Source organism: Poecilia mexicana, unplaced genomic scaffold (genome assembly GCF_051168715.1).
Source record: "Poecilia mexicana isolate PSO_F unplaced genomic scaffold, ASM5116871v1 scaffold_3, whole genome shotgun sequence".
NCBI classification, from domain to species: Eukaryota; Metazoa; Chordata; class Actinopteri; order Cyprinodontiformes; family Poeciliidae; genus Poecilia; species Poecilia mexicana.
This window is the reverse complement of record NW_028263372.1, coordinates 14,332,412-14,350,443: the sequence shown is the minus strand read 5'-3', so window position 1 is coordinate 14,350,443 and position 18,032 is coordinate 14,332,412. Positions and strand designations below refer to the sequence as shown.

Below are 18,032 nucleotides of genomic sequence, written 5' to 3'. Positions count from 1 at the left end.
GTATCAATCAGTTGCTTTGGTTGATCCGCCTTGAGGCAGAATGCTTCTCTGCATACTGATTTTATTCATGCATCATGTGTGACCATGACTTTATCAAAAGCCTTTCACCACCGTACTGAGGTGGCATCTATGTAGTGAAACTTTTATCACACTGATTTCATCAGTCGTACCTTGCCAACTACTCCCGACCACTTTTGATTGGCTTGAGCAATAACCGTAGAATAAAACATATAAATAATTATTAAGTTCTCCTTCAGTGACTAAAGTCTAAAGAGGAAGTACAGTAATATTTCCTCAATATTTCCCATGCAATCTGTGACAATACAAGACATGCTCTCGTTTCTTCTTTTCTGCTTTGGTTTCTATAAAGGTGACTTACGGTTACGTTATTTCGAGTGCTTGCAAAATAACCGCTCAAAAATAAAGGCTGGCTTCCTTTGAGATGTTCTCTGTTTTATTTGTTATCAGCGCATTCCAGCACAGCGTTGTAGAGGGCGATAAGATCACTTCTTTAGGAACCTCTTCTGCTGGCGGCGGTTGATGAAATAGGTTTTTATTATTACAGTTCAACGCCCTTTCTTCCATGTATTTAATAAGTTCTGTTTTCTTAACCAATTCCACACGATACCCCCTCTTCATAAATGTTTATCGAACTTACTTCCTCTTTACAGATCAGTTCCTCTTTTCCAACTGCTGGGGCTCCCTGTATCTGCTTCCCCTTCTCCTCAGCAGTTCAATAGACAGCAAAGCTTTGACAGTCGGCCGTCGCCACCGGCTTCCTTCAACCTTCCACATCATCAGCCAGAGACTCAGCCTCCAACATGGACATGGATGTAGGTTAACTGAATACAGAGCGCCGTTATGCTGCATTTATTTATTATGAGTTGAAATAATTGAAGATTATTTTTGCTTATGTGTTGCAGGATTCCACTGTTAAGGGGAGTGTGTTGATTCGACACCAACTCCACGAGGGGAAGCACCTCTACGAAGTGGAAGAAGTGGTGAAGTACAAAAGCAAAACTGGAAAGAAAATGTTCATAAGGTATGATTTTTAATCTTTTTTTCTCTAAACAGTTTGATTCATGTGAAAACGTCAAACAATCGTTGGCTTGAGACAAGGATTCAGTCATAGTGAAAGTGGGATTAATTTATGGCTCTGCATCAGATTTATGACCGCATGAGGTTTAATATCATAACAATGATCAATGAATGAGCCAGGATTAGGTTTCAGTTGTGACTATTTTTTTTTGGTAACACTTTTTTTGAAGGGGGGTGAATAAGACTGTCATGACACTGTCATAAACATGACATAACACCTGTCATGAACATGAATAAGCCTTCATGAATATTTATGACTGTTGTCATAAAGCGTCATTTGGTAAATTATGACACTTTTAATACAAAGTTGACATTATTCAAAATGTCTTTGTTATGACAACTTGACATTAACCAAGAAATCATTACTGTTTAAACTTTACCTTTAATAACATAAAGTTACCTAATTTTTAAAGTGCAATCAATAATACTTTTATAACAAATTTATATCAGTAATGATTTCTTGGTTAATGTCAAGTTGTCATAACAAAGACATTTTGAATAATGTCAACTTTGTATTAAAAGTGTCATAATTTACCGAATGACGCTTTATGACAACAGTCATAAATATTCATGAAGACTTATTCATGTTTATGACAGGTGTTATGTCAGTCTTATTCAACCCCCTTCAAATAAAGTGTTACCTTTTTTTTATATATATATATTTCATCATGTTTCACTTATATGGAAAATTAAAATAAAATTAAAAAAATCCATTTAAAAATGAGTCTTTTCAGGCTACATTTAATAAAACATAAAAGTATTTATTTAATTCATTAGTCCCATCTACTATTTTGAGTCTCCTTAAAGTTATGATTTCTGATTAAACTGAGACAGTTTATAATGATGATAAGAATTTCTAATAATTCATTTCTTGATGTGGTTTAAGGAAAGCACTTTTATTCATGAATATTTTTTAAAGGTTTTATTGGCTTTAGTGGCCTTTATTTGATAGTTAATTGACAGGAAAGACATGCAGAAAAGGTCACCAGGCTGGGAATTGAACCTGCAACAGCTGCATTGAGGACTAAGGCCTCCATACATGGGTTGTGCTTTACCCCTGCGCCACCACAGCATGCCCGATTCAAGAATATTTTAACTCACTTTAGATAACTGATTGAAATTTAAAAGTTTATCTGCAGCTCACTTTTCTGTTAAAGTGCATTAATAGTGTTGTTTGAAAGATTTTTTTTTAAATCAGGGATTTCTCATAAACTTTTTATACATATTTGATATAATTTCTTGAACTTTTCCTTTTCATTTCCCTACTTTCGCCAGAAGAGGAGACAAGCTGATGGAGATAAATGGGGTTGACCTTCAGGACTTAGAACCTGAGGAGCTGGCCAACATGATCTCTGAAGGAAATCCATTGTTGGTATGTCAATTGGCTCTTTCAAAAAGAAACTGTGCCTTGTAAACCTTAAATGCTTTAGGATTTTTGTAACCTTAGAGCCAGAAGTTTCCATGTATTGAATATGTGGCAAAACTGGACGAAACCACATGCCATATTTTTAGATTTTTGTCAAAACTTTTACAAACCGTGTCTCATTTCCTGCCATGACATAGTTGTTCACTACTTTGCACTGGCTTATTAGAAATGGGCTAAGAAGTTGCACAAAAAACAAAATTCTTTCTCTGACTGAGTGGTGTCACAGAGACATGAAGAGCCGTTTTAAATACGTTGAACTTCTGTGGCCATTTGCACTGAAAGACATTTTTTGCTTCTTCAGTCAGTGCAGAAGAGAGAAAAAGAGTCTGAACAGGAGGAGCAGCTGCCCCTAGATGAGGACACCTTGCAGCCCTATGACAAGGAGTCCACTGTCCTGAGTTTTTCCTGGGAGTTGAAGAGGGAGGAAGACACAGAAGAAGGAGAGAAAAACGAGCCAACAGATATAGAGGGGAATGTGTGCGAAGATATGTGCAAGGAGAATGGGGAGAGCAGAGACCTCCTTGTAATTCACATGACGAACACCAGCATCGCTGTGGTGGGATCCAGGGGCTGTGAAGAATTTGAGGGGACAGGATGCACCGTCGACGACATCGTGTTGGTGGCAGATTCCAGCGTAGTGACATGTGGTGAGTTCAGAGGTTTTACTTCTCGCTTCGTCTTTGTGTCCAAAGTCACCATATTTAATCCTGATTACAGGAGCCGATATTTAATTTTAAAGTAAAAAATTTATGATGTACACTGAATGATTAAAGTATAGGTGTCAGCAGGCAAGTTTAGTCCACGTATGATGTTGAAACAGCATTTGTGTGTGTGTGTGTGTGTGTGTGTGTGTGTGTGTGCGCATGTGTGTGTGTGTGTGTGTGTGGGGGTGTGTGTGTGGGGGTGTGTGTGTGTGTGTGTGTGTGTATGTGTGTGGGGGGGTGTGTGTGTGTGTGTGTTATTTTATGTAAGTATTGTTACCTTCATATTACATGGGTTCATTTTGGTACCTTCTAACGGACCAAAGAAAACAAAACAAAAAAAAAAATGAACCAAAGACAGGTCAATGCTCTCTGTTTCCTCGGTCACTTCCAGTTTCCAGAGGAGATGTAAATTTCAGGCAGGAAAAGCTGGCAGATGTTTTGATAAAACATGTGCCCACTCATCGCTACCTCAGAACTATCTGCTCGGAAAAAACCGTCTACTCTTCACCAAATCCAGGTTTGTCATTCAGAGCAATGCATCTTCCAACCAACCTGCCTCCCTCCAAAACTGGCAGCCGGAGTTGATGTTACTTTTTGTGATGAGTCTGTTTTTTTGTTTTTTTTCGTCCTCAGAAAAGATTACCATCTACTATTACAAGTCGAATGCCATGGATAAGACGTTCAGAGGAATTGCAGTGGTCCTAAATCTCACTGGTTCCAATTGCTTTCTCAAGTGCTGCAAAGAAGGAGACAGGGTGCTCCTACAGGTAGAGGTAAAATGATACCGAATTTTTTTTTTGGCTTGAAGATGTTTTTTTTGTTGTTGTTGTTGTTTTTCATTGGGATTTGGCAAGCAAGGCACACTACTGGAGCATCAAAGCTTTCAACTTCAAATCACTGAACATAACTTAGGAAAAGAACCATGTCTCCACTCTTTAGCCCTAGATTGAGCTGGGGTAAAAATAAGAGCAATGAATGTGCATCCAAACAGCAAGAAAATCAAATGATGTGGATCATATAGGTATACGTGCAGTACCCATTACATCCACTGGTAACCATGCATTTGTTTTAAACATTATAACTGCACACGTTAGTCTGAGTAAGTACTTACCATACTATATTGTAGTCTTTGTTTCTCTGAAATAAGAGACTTGCTAGTTTCCAAAAATCTTGTTTTACCTCTTAGCACCTGAAAGCCATAGACCAGGGGTCCCCAAACTACGGCCCGCGGGCCGAATCCGGCCCGCCTCCACATTTGGTCCGGCCCCCTGAACAATACCAGAGAGCATTCAGATTTTTTTTCATTTATTGTATTTTCCGGTTTATATGTGGATTTTTCTTCAACCATCAGGGGGCTCTTTAGCAGGAAGTGTGTCCTGTAAACTGTGGGGCGCATTGCTGCCATCTGTTGGACTTTTAGGGAACTGCTTGACTTTATATTATTTATTCAGTACGGTTGTTTGCTAGCGGTAGAGCAGATGAACACACGTGTCTGTTATGAACCCCGCATTCCAGGTCGAGTTCTTCGAAGCAATGCCTGTAAGTAGCAGCTCATAGCCTACTTCAAAACGAGCCTTTATGTTAACATATGAGAAATTAATATGTTAAAGTTACATTCCCTCATCCCTGTGACCGCTTCATTCATGGGTTTTGCCCATGTGCTTTCTGGGTAAAAGTCAATTGAGAAACGCGCCCCCCCCCCCGTCCGGCCCCCCACCAGAGAAGGGAAAAGTTATTTGGCCCTCACAGGAAAAAGTTTGGGGACCACTGACATAGACTGTCATGTTATTGAACATTTTCCGCAACACATACTTCTCGTTTGGAGCTGGAGAGGAGTGATAATGCCGTATGAATGGATGGACAAAATAAAAGTTTCACTGTGCGTTTTAAATGAAGGGCTTTTGAGCTGAACTTCAAGTTATTTTTCTTTCTACAGGTTACAATGTTGTCGCTTACTAATTTAAACTGTCCAATCTTACAGATGTGCACCTATTCTCAAAGTATTGTGTATTTTATTAATTTTTTTCCCATAGATGAACATTTTGACTTGCGTACAGGCTGTAGAAAAGCGACAGAATAATGTGGCAAACACAAGTGTGGACTTTAACAGAGTCATTCTAGCAAGGAGAGTTTAACAGTGTAAGGATTTATATGGTTTAACAGGGACAGATGAAGATAGCGCTGTTGTCACTACATATTATACTGGTGCAGCAGTATGTATATAAGCCATAATGACCCACCTCGTTGTTTCATGCAGAGGGTTAAAGCTAGGGCAAATGAAATTGGTATGACGTGTCATTTCCTGTAATTCTGGTCGTCATGTGAACTGGGATTTCCGTTTTGTTGGTGCTGATCAATGTTTTGATGGAGTTGGTTATAATTTCAAAATATAATTTAAATCTGCCCATTCAAGTTTATGTAAACAAACTGGTGGAACGTAGAAGTGGATATTGCAGTGAGTATTGAGTAAGGTAAGGGAACAATAACTAAAACAGTGTCAGAGGTGAGTTCGGGGTTTGGGACGAATCCCTCCTTTATGCTGTTATTGTTTTATGCAGAAGGGCATACTTCTTCTATTTTATTTTTTTTTCAGTGTTCACAGGGTGCCAACAAGTTTCCTTCTAATAATGGACCTCCCAGTTTCAGGGAGAAAAAAAGGAAGTGGTGTTTGTATTATTTATTCAATCCACGATGACAAAAAACAAAAATTGTCTTGCATTCACCAGCCTTTGGTCTATTTTCTCTACTTTTATCTAGGGTTTTACCCATAGCAGTCACAAAGTATTTGAATTGTGTCTTAATTGGAGAAACTACTATCCATGAACTGTGAAGTTAGAACTGGGTTTGTACCAAGTTATGCTGACATGAATAAACTGCTTACCAACTCATAATAACTTTCTGTGCAGCTAGCAAGAGGAACGAATCTCATCCCACAAAGTGATTTCTGAGACCTGTTCCTCTGTGAATGGAGATTACAGTTTTGTAGGCTACAGAAGCAGAATCAAAATAATCTTTCCTGTCACTGTTAGGCTATTAACAGAGAAGGAAAGAGTTTGACATTTCTCAATATCCCTATTTTTCCCTATGTTTGTACGCATGCACCAGTATGCCACGGTGTAATTAGACTCACTCATAAGGTCAGTTTAGGATCACAGCAACCTAGCCTAGCATACATGCTTCTGAACTGTGTGTGGAAACTGAAGTAAATGGGAAAAACCTCACCTGAGAACCACCCTGTTGACATTCTTGCTGTGACGCAACTCAGCAGATTTACTGACTGTCCAATTTCTTGGTTGTTGTGACATTGCATACAAAAAAAAAAGTTTGAAATTTCTCAACTGAATTTGTTGTAATTTGAGAAATCCTTGAACTAATGACTTGTGCAAATGTTGGTGGCAAAAAAATAAAACACATTCAAACATTCAGTAGAAGGATGTATTCCATCTTCTCTTGCTTGAGTAAAAAAGTATAAGATATATAAATATTTATATATCTAAATATTTGCAAATAGATAAATATGCTTCATTATTTATTCCCTCAGTTGAGGTTTTTTTGTGCCGCCGTAGCTGTGCTTCTAACAGTTACAAGAATGTGATTGTTGAGCCAATCAATGCAATATGTCATCAAAGCCAAATAACTCTATTTCTAACTTGAATTCAATAAACTGATAGTAGTTTTTCGTTTTGTGCCCGTAGACGTGTGAAAAGCAGAGACTGAGGCAGATCTCCAAGAATGACGACTGCACCTTCTCCTTTGTCTTCTACATGTTGGCTGACCGCACAAAACAGCGAAAGTTTGAATCTGCACTCCACAGAGGCTGGTTCATCCATATAGCCAACACTGATTTGGTGGAAATGGCCGAGACAGATGGAGAAATGGGGGACTCGTCATTCCTCTTTATCATTCAGAAGTGAGACGGGGGTTGATCTCTACACGCTTATACTTACTCACTTTTTGGCCGCCACATTGTAAATAAGTTGAGTCCTGACAGAAGCTGTTTTTGTTTAGCCCATCTAGTTATGTGACAAATACTAAGGTCTCTGTGTGAAGCTCTGACTTTGGTGGACACGTGTCATACAGTTGTTTTACTATCGCTAAGCTTAAGATTTTTTGCTGTTTTCGATGATTAATATTTCAAATTGTTCTGAAAAAAAGTGACTTTCAAACAACATTGTTTATGACAAATGAGTGGTTTTCCCCTTTGATCATATGCCAGTCCATCCTTGTGTGATGCTTTATTTGAGATAATTTCATGTCATCTTAAACGCCCTTATGAAATCCAATGTTATGCTTCTATATGACCTGTGTTTTTATTATGTCACGACTCTACCATCTTTCCCAGCTGAGACATAAAAACTGAGCTTATAAATAATATTTTTCAGAATGGCCTTTTCATAGAAGTATGTTAATTTACACACACACACAAAACTGCACACTTAGTCAGAGAAGGATTTATTTAGTCTGACCAATAAGAGCAGAGTTGACAACCATTGTTGCATTTTTGATAAATTGTCTTATGTTCCAAAAATTTAAGAATAATTTTTGGCATACTGAAGTTTATTGCAGCATTTGTTGCACTTTCCCCCATTTCAATTCATTTTAGCAGCAAAAAATATTGGATAAAACGTTGTTTTACTATTATAGCTAACAAATGTATTTAAATTAAATCCAATTTCTTGCACTCCAAAATAAAAAAACTGAAATGACATGCTCAAACAAATTGTGAATATTCTGCATCTACCAGTAATTTAGATCAAGAATGAAGGCAGAATGTTACACTCTTTAAATTAGAAAAATTACATGAAAAGAAGACGTGTTGAAATCAAAGTTGGCAATAGAAGTGAATGAGGTGAATTTTGAATGGAAACTGGCAGAAAAACAAAAACCTCTAAATTACATTTTCCTAACAAACTCCTATCATGTTTACAGCTTCACAGTATTTTAGAACAATATTTACTCCTTCATTATGTTAATATATATAAATGTCACTGGACCAGAAATTGCTTTAAAAACTAAAAGAAAATTAAGAATACATCATGCAACATCATTACTGAATGATTGTCATTATTGAAAGTCAATAAATATTAAAGTCTTTGGAGGTTAAGCCTGCTGTCTTGTTTTTGCGTTCATTTTTCCACTGAGCATTTGTACAATACTGAAATCTTCACATGTATTCACATTTCATGTTTGTGAAAAGTCACACAGAACTGACTGTGAGACCAGACGCCCTGAGCTACAACTTTTCTCACTTCCTTGGCTCCTTAAAGTCCAGTTTGTTCGTCCTTATTGTCCTCATATGCAGCGTTACTGATCCCATCGACATCTATGCTGTAAGGATTCTCCGCAGGCGGCTTTGACGATTTCCTGCAAGCGGAAGAAGCAGAGAATGTTTCACCTCTATAAAAGTAACGGGCTGCCGTAAATGGAGGTTTGCTGAAAACAGCACTCACTTCTTGCGCTCCTTGACACCAGATATGACGAGGTAGACGCCCAGCAACACGGTGAGTCCCATGACGACACCGAACAGCACCAGCCACACCTGCACTGGCTGCTTTACAGGCGGGGCCAGCGTCGGTACGATACCTACGAACTCGAGTGTGTGGTCGTCCAATTGGAAGGCTTCATTGATTCGACCCCGATATAACCTTGGGTTGATGGATAAATGTGCATGTTACATAATGTCCCTGCAAAACGATGTTTTACAATTGTAGGCATACAGATATTTGGCTACAATGTATAAAAATACACTTAACTTTATTTTACTCAGCATTTTTAGTGCTTTCTTCAAAATTTGACACTTCCATGCAGCATCAAGATTAATATACCTCTAAAGAACATGGAAAGGTCCAGCTGGTTAGGTCTACTCTGATAGGCTAATTTACAAAATTCAAGGTAAATGGATACATGCTGCTTCCTTGTGAGGTACTATGGAAAAGAGGAAAGAAATCAGCCAAGATATCAGGAAGAAAGTTAGACCGATACCTGGTTTCAGCCCTGCGTAAACCAGATTGGTGGTGTTTCCACTCTGTTACGTAACTGTAAGAAAGTACATCTGTCTGTGGCTAACCTGACAGCTGCCTCCATGTCAGACTTGTGAATGTATGTAGAGGGGTTTCCTGGGTGGGTGGCCACCATGTAGAAGGAGATCCTGGGCGTTTCTTCATAAGTGAGAATGTTCTCTGCTCTAGTAGTGGAAGAACGGAAAAAGCACTCAGAGTAAGCGACGGAAAGCAGAGACTCCTCGTTTTAAAAGGTGCGTTAATTATCTTCCATAAACAGCCGCAGGACGGAGCGGGATACTGACGTGAAAGGAAGGTTCTGGTCCTTTTGGCTGTAGTACTGCCTCAGGGCGTAGGCAATGCTGGCCTTGAAGAGGTACATCTCATTGGCGTTCCAGGAATACTAAAACGGATATTTGCACTAGATTACCATTTATGTACCATATATATAAAGAGAGAGAGAGAGAGGGAGGAACTCTCTTTGGGTTTGTTGCAGCTCGGTAGGATAATACTCACGGCATCGTCTCCCATAGCAGCTTTCAGACTTATTCTCACTTTAGTGGCATATTGTGAATCTGTAAAAAAAAAAAAAAAAAAAAAAAAGAAGGTCATGATTTCTTATTAAGTCATGATTGTTTTCACACATGTATGTTTAATGATACATCTGACCTGGTTGACAGCTGAAAATGTTCCTGCCTCCCTACGAATCAGTCACACGAAGTATCTCTATGTAAACTACTATCTAGTCACTAATGTGTTATGAAAATATTGCATCAGTCAAAACAAGTTCATGTCCAGTGTTTCTTCTGTCCCTATCATTTTTATACTCATGCTTCCTTAAATGTTTCTTTGTCACAAAGACTGAAGCTCTCTTTGTTAAAAAAGTTAGTTTAGTCAAGCATAAAGCCTGCAGAACAGATATGAATGTGGGATCAATAACAAACCAGGAGAGAAGATGTTGCACTAAAACAAAATTAGTAAATAAGACACAAGTGGGCAAGTAAGTGCTAAAAAGCAGGTGATTTATTAGGAGGGAGATGGGCAGGTATTATTTTCATTTCCCTTCTGAAAACTTTGCTCTGTTTCAGCGAACAGTACTAACTTCTAGGGCGATCTAGTTTTTACTCACATGGATCCACTGTTGTCTTCCAGCCAACAGCTCTGCTGTGTTTCTGGTTATTCTCTTTCAGCCAGTCATACAGTTTCTTGAAGTAGTCCAGCAGTGGACCAGCATCCATTCTTACATCTCCAGCTATTGTTTCCAGAGCCCTGGTCCAGGACTCAGACCTCCCCAGCTCCAGCATGTTTCTACAGAAAAGCAGCATTAATCATGTTAGCTTTCCTGTGTGTTGCAACATGTGTAACACATAAATGCTTTACTTGGGGCACAACAAGCAGGGGGTAACAACCAACAGGAAGTAGATACCTCAGCTTTGTTCCTGCTTCCTTGGAACCAGTGATGTCACATGAGGACAAGTCGCCAGTGTGACCAGCTGCGTCACACAGCGCTTTCTGGAACTGAAACTGGTAGATGGTTCTTGTAAAATACCTGCAAAAAGAACAAACACACTTACTGAGTCTGCGTTACACTTTTATCCTAAATAAGAAAACGTGTCATTTTCTCTCCCGTGTGTCATGAAGCCCTCCCTCCCCAAAACGAGATTAAGGATATTTTTTGTATGTAGGAACTTAGACCATTTTTAAGTTGCACGGTAATTTTCAGGTGAAAGATTTTAAAAAGCTTAAATCAACAACATCTCTGCCTACAAAGAGGATGGAAAGAAAACAGGGAGTCAAAGTAAAGCATTTATTTGTTTCATTCGGAGCTTTGGAGCTAACCTGATGAAGGAGTAGTCTCCAGATACGTGGAACAGAGCAGGCGGGTCACAATAAGTTTCGTCTCTGGGGACAGGCTCGACAACTCCCACCAGCTCCCTCCTGTTAGGACAACGCTGAATCAGCACTAACGCACACCAACAGACCTGCAGCTAGGCAGGTGCTCTGCTGCACAACACCAGAAATAGGTATTTCTCTCGTGTTTAACATATTTCCTTGGACTATGAGCAGTTCATTTTCAGAAAGCAAACAAAAGGCAGAAAGCATCAGCCGGCACATGCCCGGATAATTTCGGCTTACTTCATCTCCCACCAGCGCTTCATCCATTCGTCTTTGGAGATATTCCCTGCAAACACCTGCCAGCGCCACTCCTCCAGCATGTAGGTGAAGGGCAGCGTGGCCACAATGGTGAGAGCCTGTTTCAGCAGGAAGTTGATCTCAGTTTCTACAATCGGAGCAGAAAGTGGAAGAAGGGCAGAAACGTCATTTTCATTATTTTTATTTACGTATGCGCCTAATCTGGGTTGGTGTTGTGGAGAGGCTGCTGTCTGTCTACAGAGGTCAGTGAGCAAGAGGTGGGGTACTCCCTGGTCACAGGACAGACACTCATCCATGCACATGCATAAGGAAGATGTAGACCGGCCAAATACGCCAACATAAAGGCTTTTGCACATAGGAAGAACTGGGTGATCATGCAAACTCTACACAGAAACCAAACCAAAGACCTTTCTGTCAAGGTTGCATCTGTGTGCATTTACATAGATTTGCTGCTAAAATAAGAACGATTTAACACTATGTTCTCATTAACCTTTATGGCACATAAATGATGTCATACATATAGACAGGTTATGTTATTCTGACACTTTCAGTGTTGCTGAAGCTATTTTTAACAAGGCCTCTAGAGAGGCAATAGAGAGGCAACACTCATTTAATGTGAGGTTTTGTGGGAACCTAAAGTTTTATTAAACATATCTAAAGTAAGAAGTTTTGTCTCTGAGGTTTCCACCAACTTGAATTCTTTATCATCTTTATCATCTAAAAGGACATGTGCCTCAATAAAATTAGATTTTTGAAAGAAGAAATGCAGATTGAGGTGATTTTTCTTCCTGGGGTTTATATTACTAAAAGAAAATTAACTTTTTTTTTGCTTTAGTTAAAAAAAAAAAACCCTGTTCATTTTGTGTCTGGGTCAACATTTACAGAACATACCACTGTCATAAACGAAGTCACTAGGGAGAAGTCCCAGACTCTGCAGGTGTTTGGGCGTGGCAGCAGAGAGGGACATGATTTCTCCGACGGCCTCGTGGAAACCTTCGTTAGCTCCGTCCCTCAAGATGTAGGACAGGTTGCGGTAAGCCATCTGGTACTGGTTGTGGCCCATCTCGTGGTGCACGGTGAGGAAGTCGTCCATGTTGACCTTGGTGCACATTTTTATCCTGGAGACGCAGCAGGAGAAGTGTGGAGGTCAGCAGTTACGCAGGGTGATGCATTTATATGTGGAGCAATAAAACAATCTGCGCAATAAACACGCTCCTGATGGGCTCAGTCTGATAAACAGTGATTTTTATGGTGAGATTTACTTCAGTAATATTTACCCAGACAGATACAAGTAGAGTCATAAAATATAATATTTTACGCTCATGCAAATGTTATCACTGTGACTTACTGGGATTTTGCAATCCAGACTTTGATTGTCTTTATCAGCAGGAAAAAGTGAGTCAGCAATTAATCAACATCACTTTCTCAACTACTTTTGTGTTTTCAATGCTGTTAAAAATAAGATGACAGAAAGTAGGACTGGGGACCTAAGTCTGTGTGGATATGTGTGAGTATATGAGGATGTTTTTGACTTCCTCCCACCTGAAGTCCTCTCTGTTTCCCATGTCCCAGGCGGTGGGGTGGCAGACTACGTTCCGTCCATCATTGGGCTTCACCAGCATGGAGTTAGTCCAGAAGTTGTCAAACATCTCGTATAGTCCCACAGACATAAAGAACTTCTCCGCTTCCTTAAAGAAACGCATTTCATCCCAGCCCTGAAATTCCAGAACATATTCACTACATGAAGAGAATGTCATTTATTTATTTATTTATTTATTTATTTATTTATTTATTTATTTATTTATTTTACGAGTGGCTGAGATAGACTGGAGTATTTTTATTTAAATATTACTGGCACTGCACCTGCTGCACCATAGTGTTGCTGACGTCAATGTCTGGTTTGTCGGGGTAGGGGACTGACAGAGGATACAGGTTGGTCCAGAATCTTCCCCACATGTCACCTGAACAGCAAACATAAATATCCTAATATTGTTTTTTTATTTTTTTTTTGTTATAGACATTTGAAGTAGATCCTGATATGTTATTTCAACAACAGAACACTATTATATTAATGAAATTCAAACCGATACACCATGATCAACAGAGGGAGACAAACTTCAGTTCTGAATTACAGTTTGAAGGATTTAGGGCCCAAAAACAAAATTTAATTCAAAGGCCTTTAAAATAATACTACCAAACTTCACATTTCTCCTGATCCCTCCCTTTAAATTGTCCATATTTGGATGTTTGCGTATTACACTTCTAACATAAGCAATATAATATTTAATGACTGAAAAGTGAGAATAATCGACAAGAACTGAATGTGTGAATCTTGAGGAACATTAGTCAGTTCATATGATTATACAGTGACCTTTGGGCATAAAGTGTTTTTTACTAAAACTAAACATTTTACTTTTTAGAGAGCTTCTGACTTTCCAGAGCTCAGATGTTCATCGTAGTTGAGCAGACTTTGAAACGATCCTTGTTCTGCTTGTTGTGGGAGCCCTATGCAGCCGATTGCATATCTGGTGAACACTTAGACTTTAATCAGCGTGCTTCAATCATGTATTAGAAACTATTACATAACTTAAACATTTCTGACATGTTTGGATGGAGGACTCAAAAGTTTAACTTCTCTATGTTAATAAAAGACTTTGAACAGAACAATTTAAAAAAAGGAATGTAACATATATATATTTTTGTTTCGGTGTCTTTGGGTTTCTTACACTGAACTAAATGTCCCAAATTACAGGGAAATGTTATTGTCTTTAAGAACACATCGTTGCATAAAAAAATTTTAATTGTGTGAATAGTGTTACTCTGAAAAAAATTTATACACACATACTGTATTTTAGTGCACAGTAAAAAATATATAGTATTTTTAACATTTTGTTTGTGTCGTGTGGATTCGTAATGTCTATTTTGTGACTCTAAATAAAAGGTTAATCAGCCGGGATACTTGGACTACACTTGATTATGGGTTCATAACTAATACTTTAACGTACCAAGGAGGTGGGCGGGCAGGGGTCCCTGTGAGTCAATGTATCCTGGGTAGACCTCCATAAGCCTGGATCTTACATAGGCATGCAGCTCTTTGTATAAAGGCATGATCTACAAAAAAAATATGACAATTACAACCTCAAGTTTCTTCATGTTGTGACACTGTCAGCAGGACCTCATTCTCATTGTTATTGATGCACTGCGTACCTCTTTGTATATTGAGCGAACATCTTCCATCAGCTGATCTCTGGTATACTTGTAAGGAACGTCTTCATCGAGGGTCTCATAATTGTATCTCCAATAAGCTCCGTAGTCTTGAAAACCTGCAGATTTGTGAATGAAAAGCAGTTTAAGTTCAAACTCAGGCTGGCCGTTTGAGTCATACGTCAGGCCTCAGTGAGGACCAGCTGGTCCAGAAGCAAACACAAAGTCATCACATACAACAACAAAACCTTATCAGCTCTTCCTGTTCTTATCTGATTTCATTTTTATCTTCTTTAACTTACAGTGAGTTCAGCAGTTTTCATCCATCATAGAAGTTTCATTGTTTTCAGTTAAAATCCTGAAGCTTTTCCAACATCAACACAATAAAAACACTGCATATAATTTTGTTTTTTGTTTTGTTTGATGTTTTGTCCCAGATCATTATTTACCATTCAGTTTGGCAGCTTCATTCTTCAGATCCACATAGTCTTCGTACAGAGGCCTCATCCTTTTCCCCGCCTCTCTCCTCCAGCCCTCCCACACGTGGAGACGCTCTTCGTAGTCTCGGCTGTTGGACATCACATGCTCCAGGCCTGTACACAGAAATAAAGACAAATCAGAGACGGGGAAAAAATCTGCTCCCATCACTCATTTATTTGTCAAATCTTTAATGGTTCCGAAAAAGAAATCCAGCAAAATTTAAATTCCCCTCAAAACACACAATTTTAGAAGAAGAAGAATGCCAAATTTGTCCCATATTTATCCAAAGTAAAGATGTGCCGTGCTCACTGGTTCTGCATCATTAATGAATGGATGAAAATACCAACACAGACACATCCTTTTCTTTTGTTTACATAAAAAATAAAATGTCATTTTGTTCTGCATGTTATGTAGAGGAAGGAAGAAATTATGAAATTTTCTATATTGGCCTAGTTTCATAAAAAAAAAAATCTGACATTTTAAGAGACGTGTTTAAACGACGAGAGACATCAGATAATGTGCAGACAGAAGCAGGAAGGGATGCAAAATAACTGTTTGTTAAATAAAACACAAAGGAAACATTCATACAAAGAGGAAAATAACAGTTTTCAGTGGCTGAGAAAGTAGGGCGTGATGCAGCTTGTTCCAGGATTGGGTTTATAACGCCTTTCATCATGAGCTGTTGATATGTTTATTATACCAACATTCAAGTCACATACCAAACAACTGGGTGCTATTATTTCAGGTGAGACTAAGTCACTTTAAAACATAGCAGAAAAAAAAAGATGGTTCATTATTTAAATAACTGTTATGATCAACTGTGGGAGTAAAGATTGCACATATGGATTACAGTTTTCAGTATCTTCTGACTCTGGGAAATTTTGTTAATGTATAACTGCATTATCTGCCTTTTGTCAGGACCAGGAAGTTTTTTTTAAAATAACAGACTGTACCTGGCTCCAAAGTCTGGCAGTTAAGGGGGTCATCTTTCAGGCAAACCGTTGCGGTGCTGTAGATCGTACTCATCTCGCCCATGACCTTACTGAGCTACAGGAAGCATTAAAAAAAAAAAAAACATAATATAAATATCAGAAAGATATCAATTTTCACAAATATGAAAGTTCGGGCAGAAAGTCTTACATGTGCAGCTTTGTCCGCAGACAGAGCACCAGCGCCTTTATCTTGTAAAGAGATAAGCTGCAATTTAATCACCGGGTCATTTATTTGGTCGATGGGATAATTGCGGGATTCTTCTGACATCTGGGTGTAGAAAGTGCTCCAAATTTGCCCCTGTTCTGACTGCGTGGCACAACAACAGATATTAATCAGCAACTTCCAAACATACCGTTTAGGAACAGCGTGACAAATGAGTCTGTGGAAGCATGCGAGGACGTACCACTTTGTCCGAGTTCTCCTGAGTGATGTCGGTGTTGTAGGCCCACGATGCCAGTGAGTACTTGTACATCTTGTCACTGGCATTCTCGTCAAACCTCTCCAGGAACGCCCTGGCCTCGGACTCCACGTCGGCCGTCACCAGAGAAACAGCCGAAGACACGGCCAGAAGCACTACAAGAATCCCGGCGGACATCTTGGCTGCTTCATCCACGCACACAATATGACTCTGAGAAGGGAGCTCACTCGCCCATGACCTCGCCTCAGTTTTATTAACCATCTGAGGCGCCTTGGCCTTTGGACAGCAGAGCCATATCAGAGGGTGTATCAGTTTTCATTTACAGATATGATGTCTAAAGGGAACTTTCAACGCCACTGTGCTGAAGTCTGTGTCGTACGTTGATGCTTTATCAGATTCAAATAGATATCTCTTTCTGGAAGACTTTGCTGGCTTAACATGAAGTGACAGCTCTTAATAAAGTGTCACGTTGAAGCTTTTCAGCCTGTCAGCATGATGAATCAAAATGTTTTGGCACAGAATCCTGTTGTGTAAGATTAAGATCGAAAGCAGGATTTATAATTAAAAAAAATAATTAAAAAAAGAAAACCTGCTAATACTGGGAATAAAAAAAAATAAGTGTAAATAAATGTCATGTGTATTTTTAAATTAAAAGGTGTATGTTATAAACCGGAGCCAGAATAAGGGAGAAGATTATCAGTATAAACAACTTTTTTTTTTTTTTAATTAAATATGCTAGATCAAGAAATGTGTTATCAGTTAAGGTATTAAATATTTTATAATGTTTACGTAACGGTTTTTTGGACTGAGATTTGTGTGTTTAACTTACTAAGTTTTAACATGTTTGGTTTAAGTAGATTTTGAAAATGGGTAAATATTCACTAATTCAGTTTGTGCTGAACAATTCGGGGAGAAAAATATTAAGAAAAAGAAAACAAGACGATTCACAAATATCCTTATCAAGCCGCAATTGATTTTCAGGATGAAACATAAATGATACTGTAAGTTATAAATATCGATAAGAAATCAGCAATGAGACCAAAGTTCAATACTAACAATCCCAGCATGAACGAGCTTTTATCGAGGGACATTTTGATTTCTCTGCTACAGAATGTCCGATCAACAGAGAAGTGAAAGTACAAAGTTGACCAATACTCATCCACAGCCAGTGATGGCATAGTTACTTTGAAAAAAGTAACTTTAATCAGATTACTGATTTCTACTTGAAAAAGTAACTTAGATAAATTACTGATTACCTGATTTGGAAAGTGACTACGTTACGTTAAAAGTAACTTTTTTAGTTACTTTCAGCAGCTGTTGGCAACAATGTTCCACCACCTGCGAAAGTTACATTGAGCTTTGACAATGTTGCAAGTTATTGTATGATAATCAACTAAAGGGAACCAGGTTGGATGGATGAAGGGAACCAGGACACCTGATGAAACTCTCCCTGCTCAGACACAAATAAAAAGGAGAAACAGGAAATCAGAGATGAATTGTTTTCATCAACATTTATTATGTTGTTGTGATGGAAAATAAAAACCCAGCTGAGTGGA

General features: G+C 38.7%; 2 protein-coding genes across 4 annotated transcripts; one reads left to right on the top strand and one right to left on the bottom strand.

Annotated features, from left to right (window-relative positions):
- Positions 1–721: 721 nt before the first annotated feature.
- LOC106914636 (uncharacterized) lies at positions 722–7,925 on the top strand. Of its 3 annotated transcripts, none has more exons than XM_014981541.2 (7): positions 722–833; positions 924–1,042; positions 2,377–2,470; positions 2,826–3,171; positions 3,620–3,745; positions 3,862–4,001; positions 6,924–7,925. In XM_014981541.2, the coding sequence occupies exons 1-7, from the start codon at positions 822–824 to the stop codon at positions 7,140–7,142; spliced, it is 1,056 nt and encodes a 351-aa protein (XP_014837027.1). In that variant the 5' UTR covers positions 722–821; the 3' UTR covers positions 7,143–7,925. The 3 variants fall into 3 exon arrangements, with proteins under 3 accessions (XP_014837027.1, XP_087860325.1, XP_014837026.1); XM_088004199.1 differs by having other exon boundaries at positions 2,374–2,470; positions 3,862–3,995; XM_014981540.2 differs by having other exon boundaries at positions 2,374–2,470.
- On the bottom strand, positions 7,665–17,625 carry ace2 (angiotensin converting enzyme 2). Its single transcript, XM_014981539.2, has 18 exons — positions 16,462–17,625; positions 16,206–16,364; positions 16,019–16,112; positions 15,035–15,178; positions 14,589–14,704; positions 14,387–14,492; positions 13,245–13,342; positions 12,924–13,096; positions 12,273–12,499; positions 11,364–11,508; positions 11,067–11,165; positions 10,654–10,776; positions 10,357–10,535; positions 9,744–9,802; positions 9,533–9,630; positions 9,296–9,412; positions 8,679–8,873; positions 7,665–8,592 (listed from the first exon to the last, which is right to left on the bottom strand). The coding sequence occupies exons 1-18, from the start codon at positions 16,735–16,737 to the stop codon at positions 8,490–8,492; spliced, it is 2,511 nt and encodes an 836-aa protein (XP_014837025.2). The 5' UTR covers positions 16,738–17,625; the 3' UTR covers positions 7,665–8,489.
- Positions 17,626–18,032: the final 407 nt, after the last annotated feature.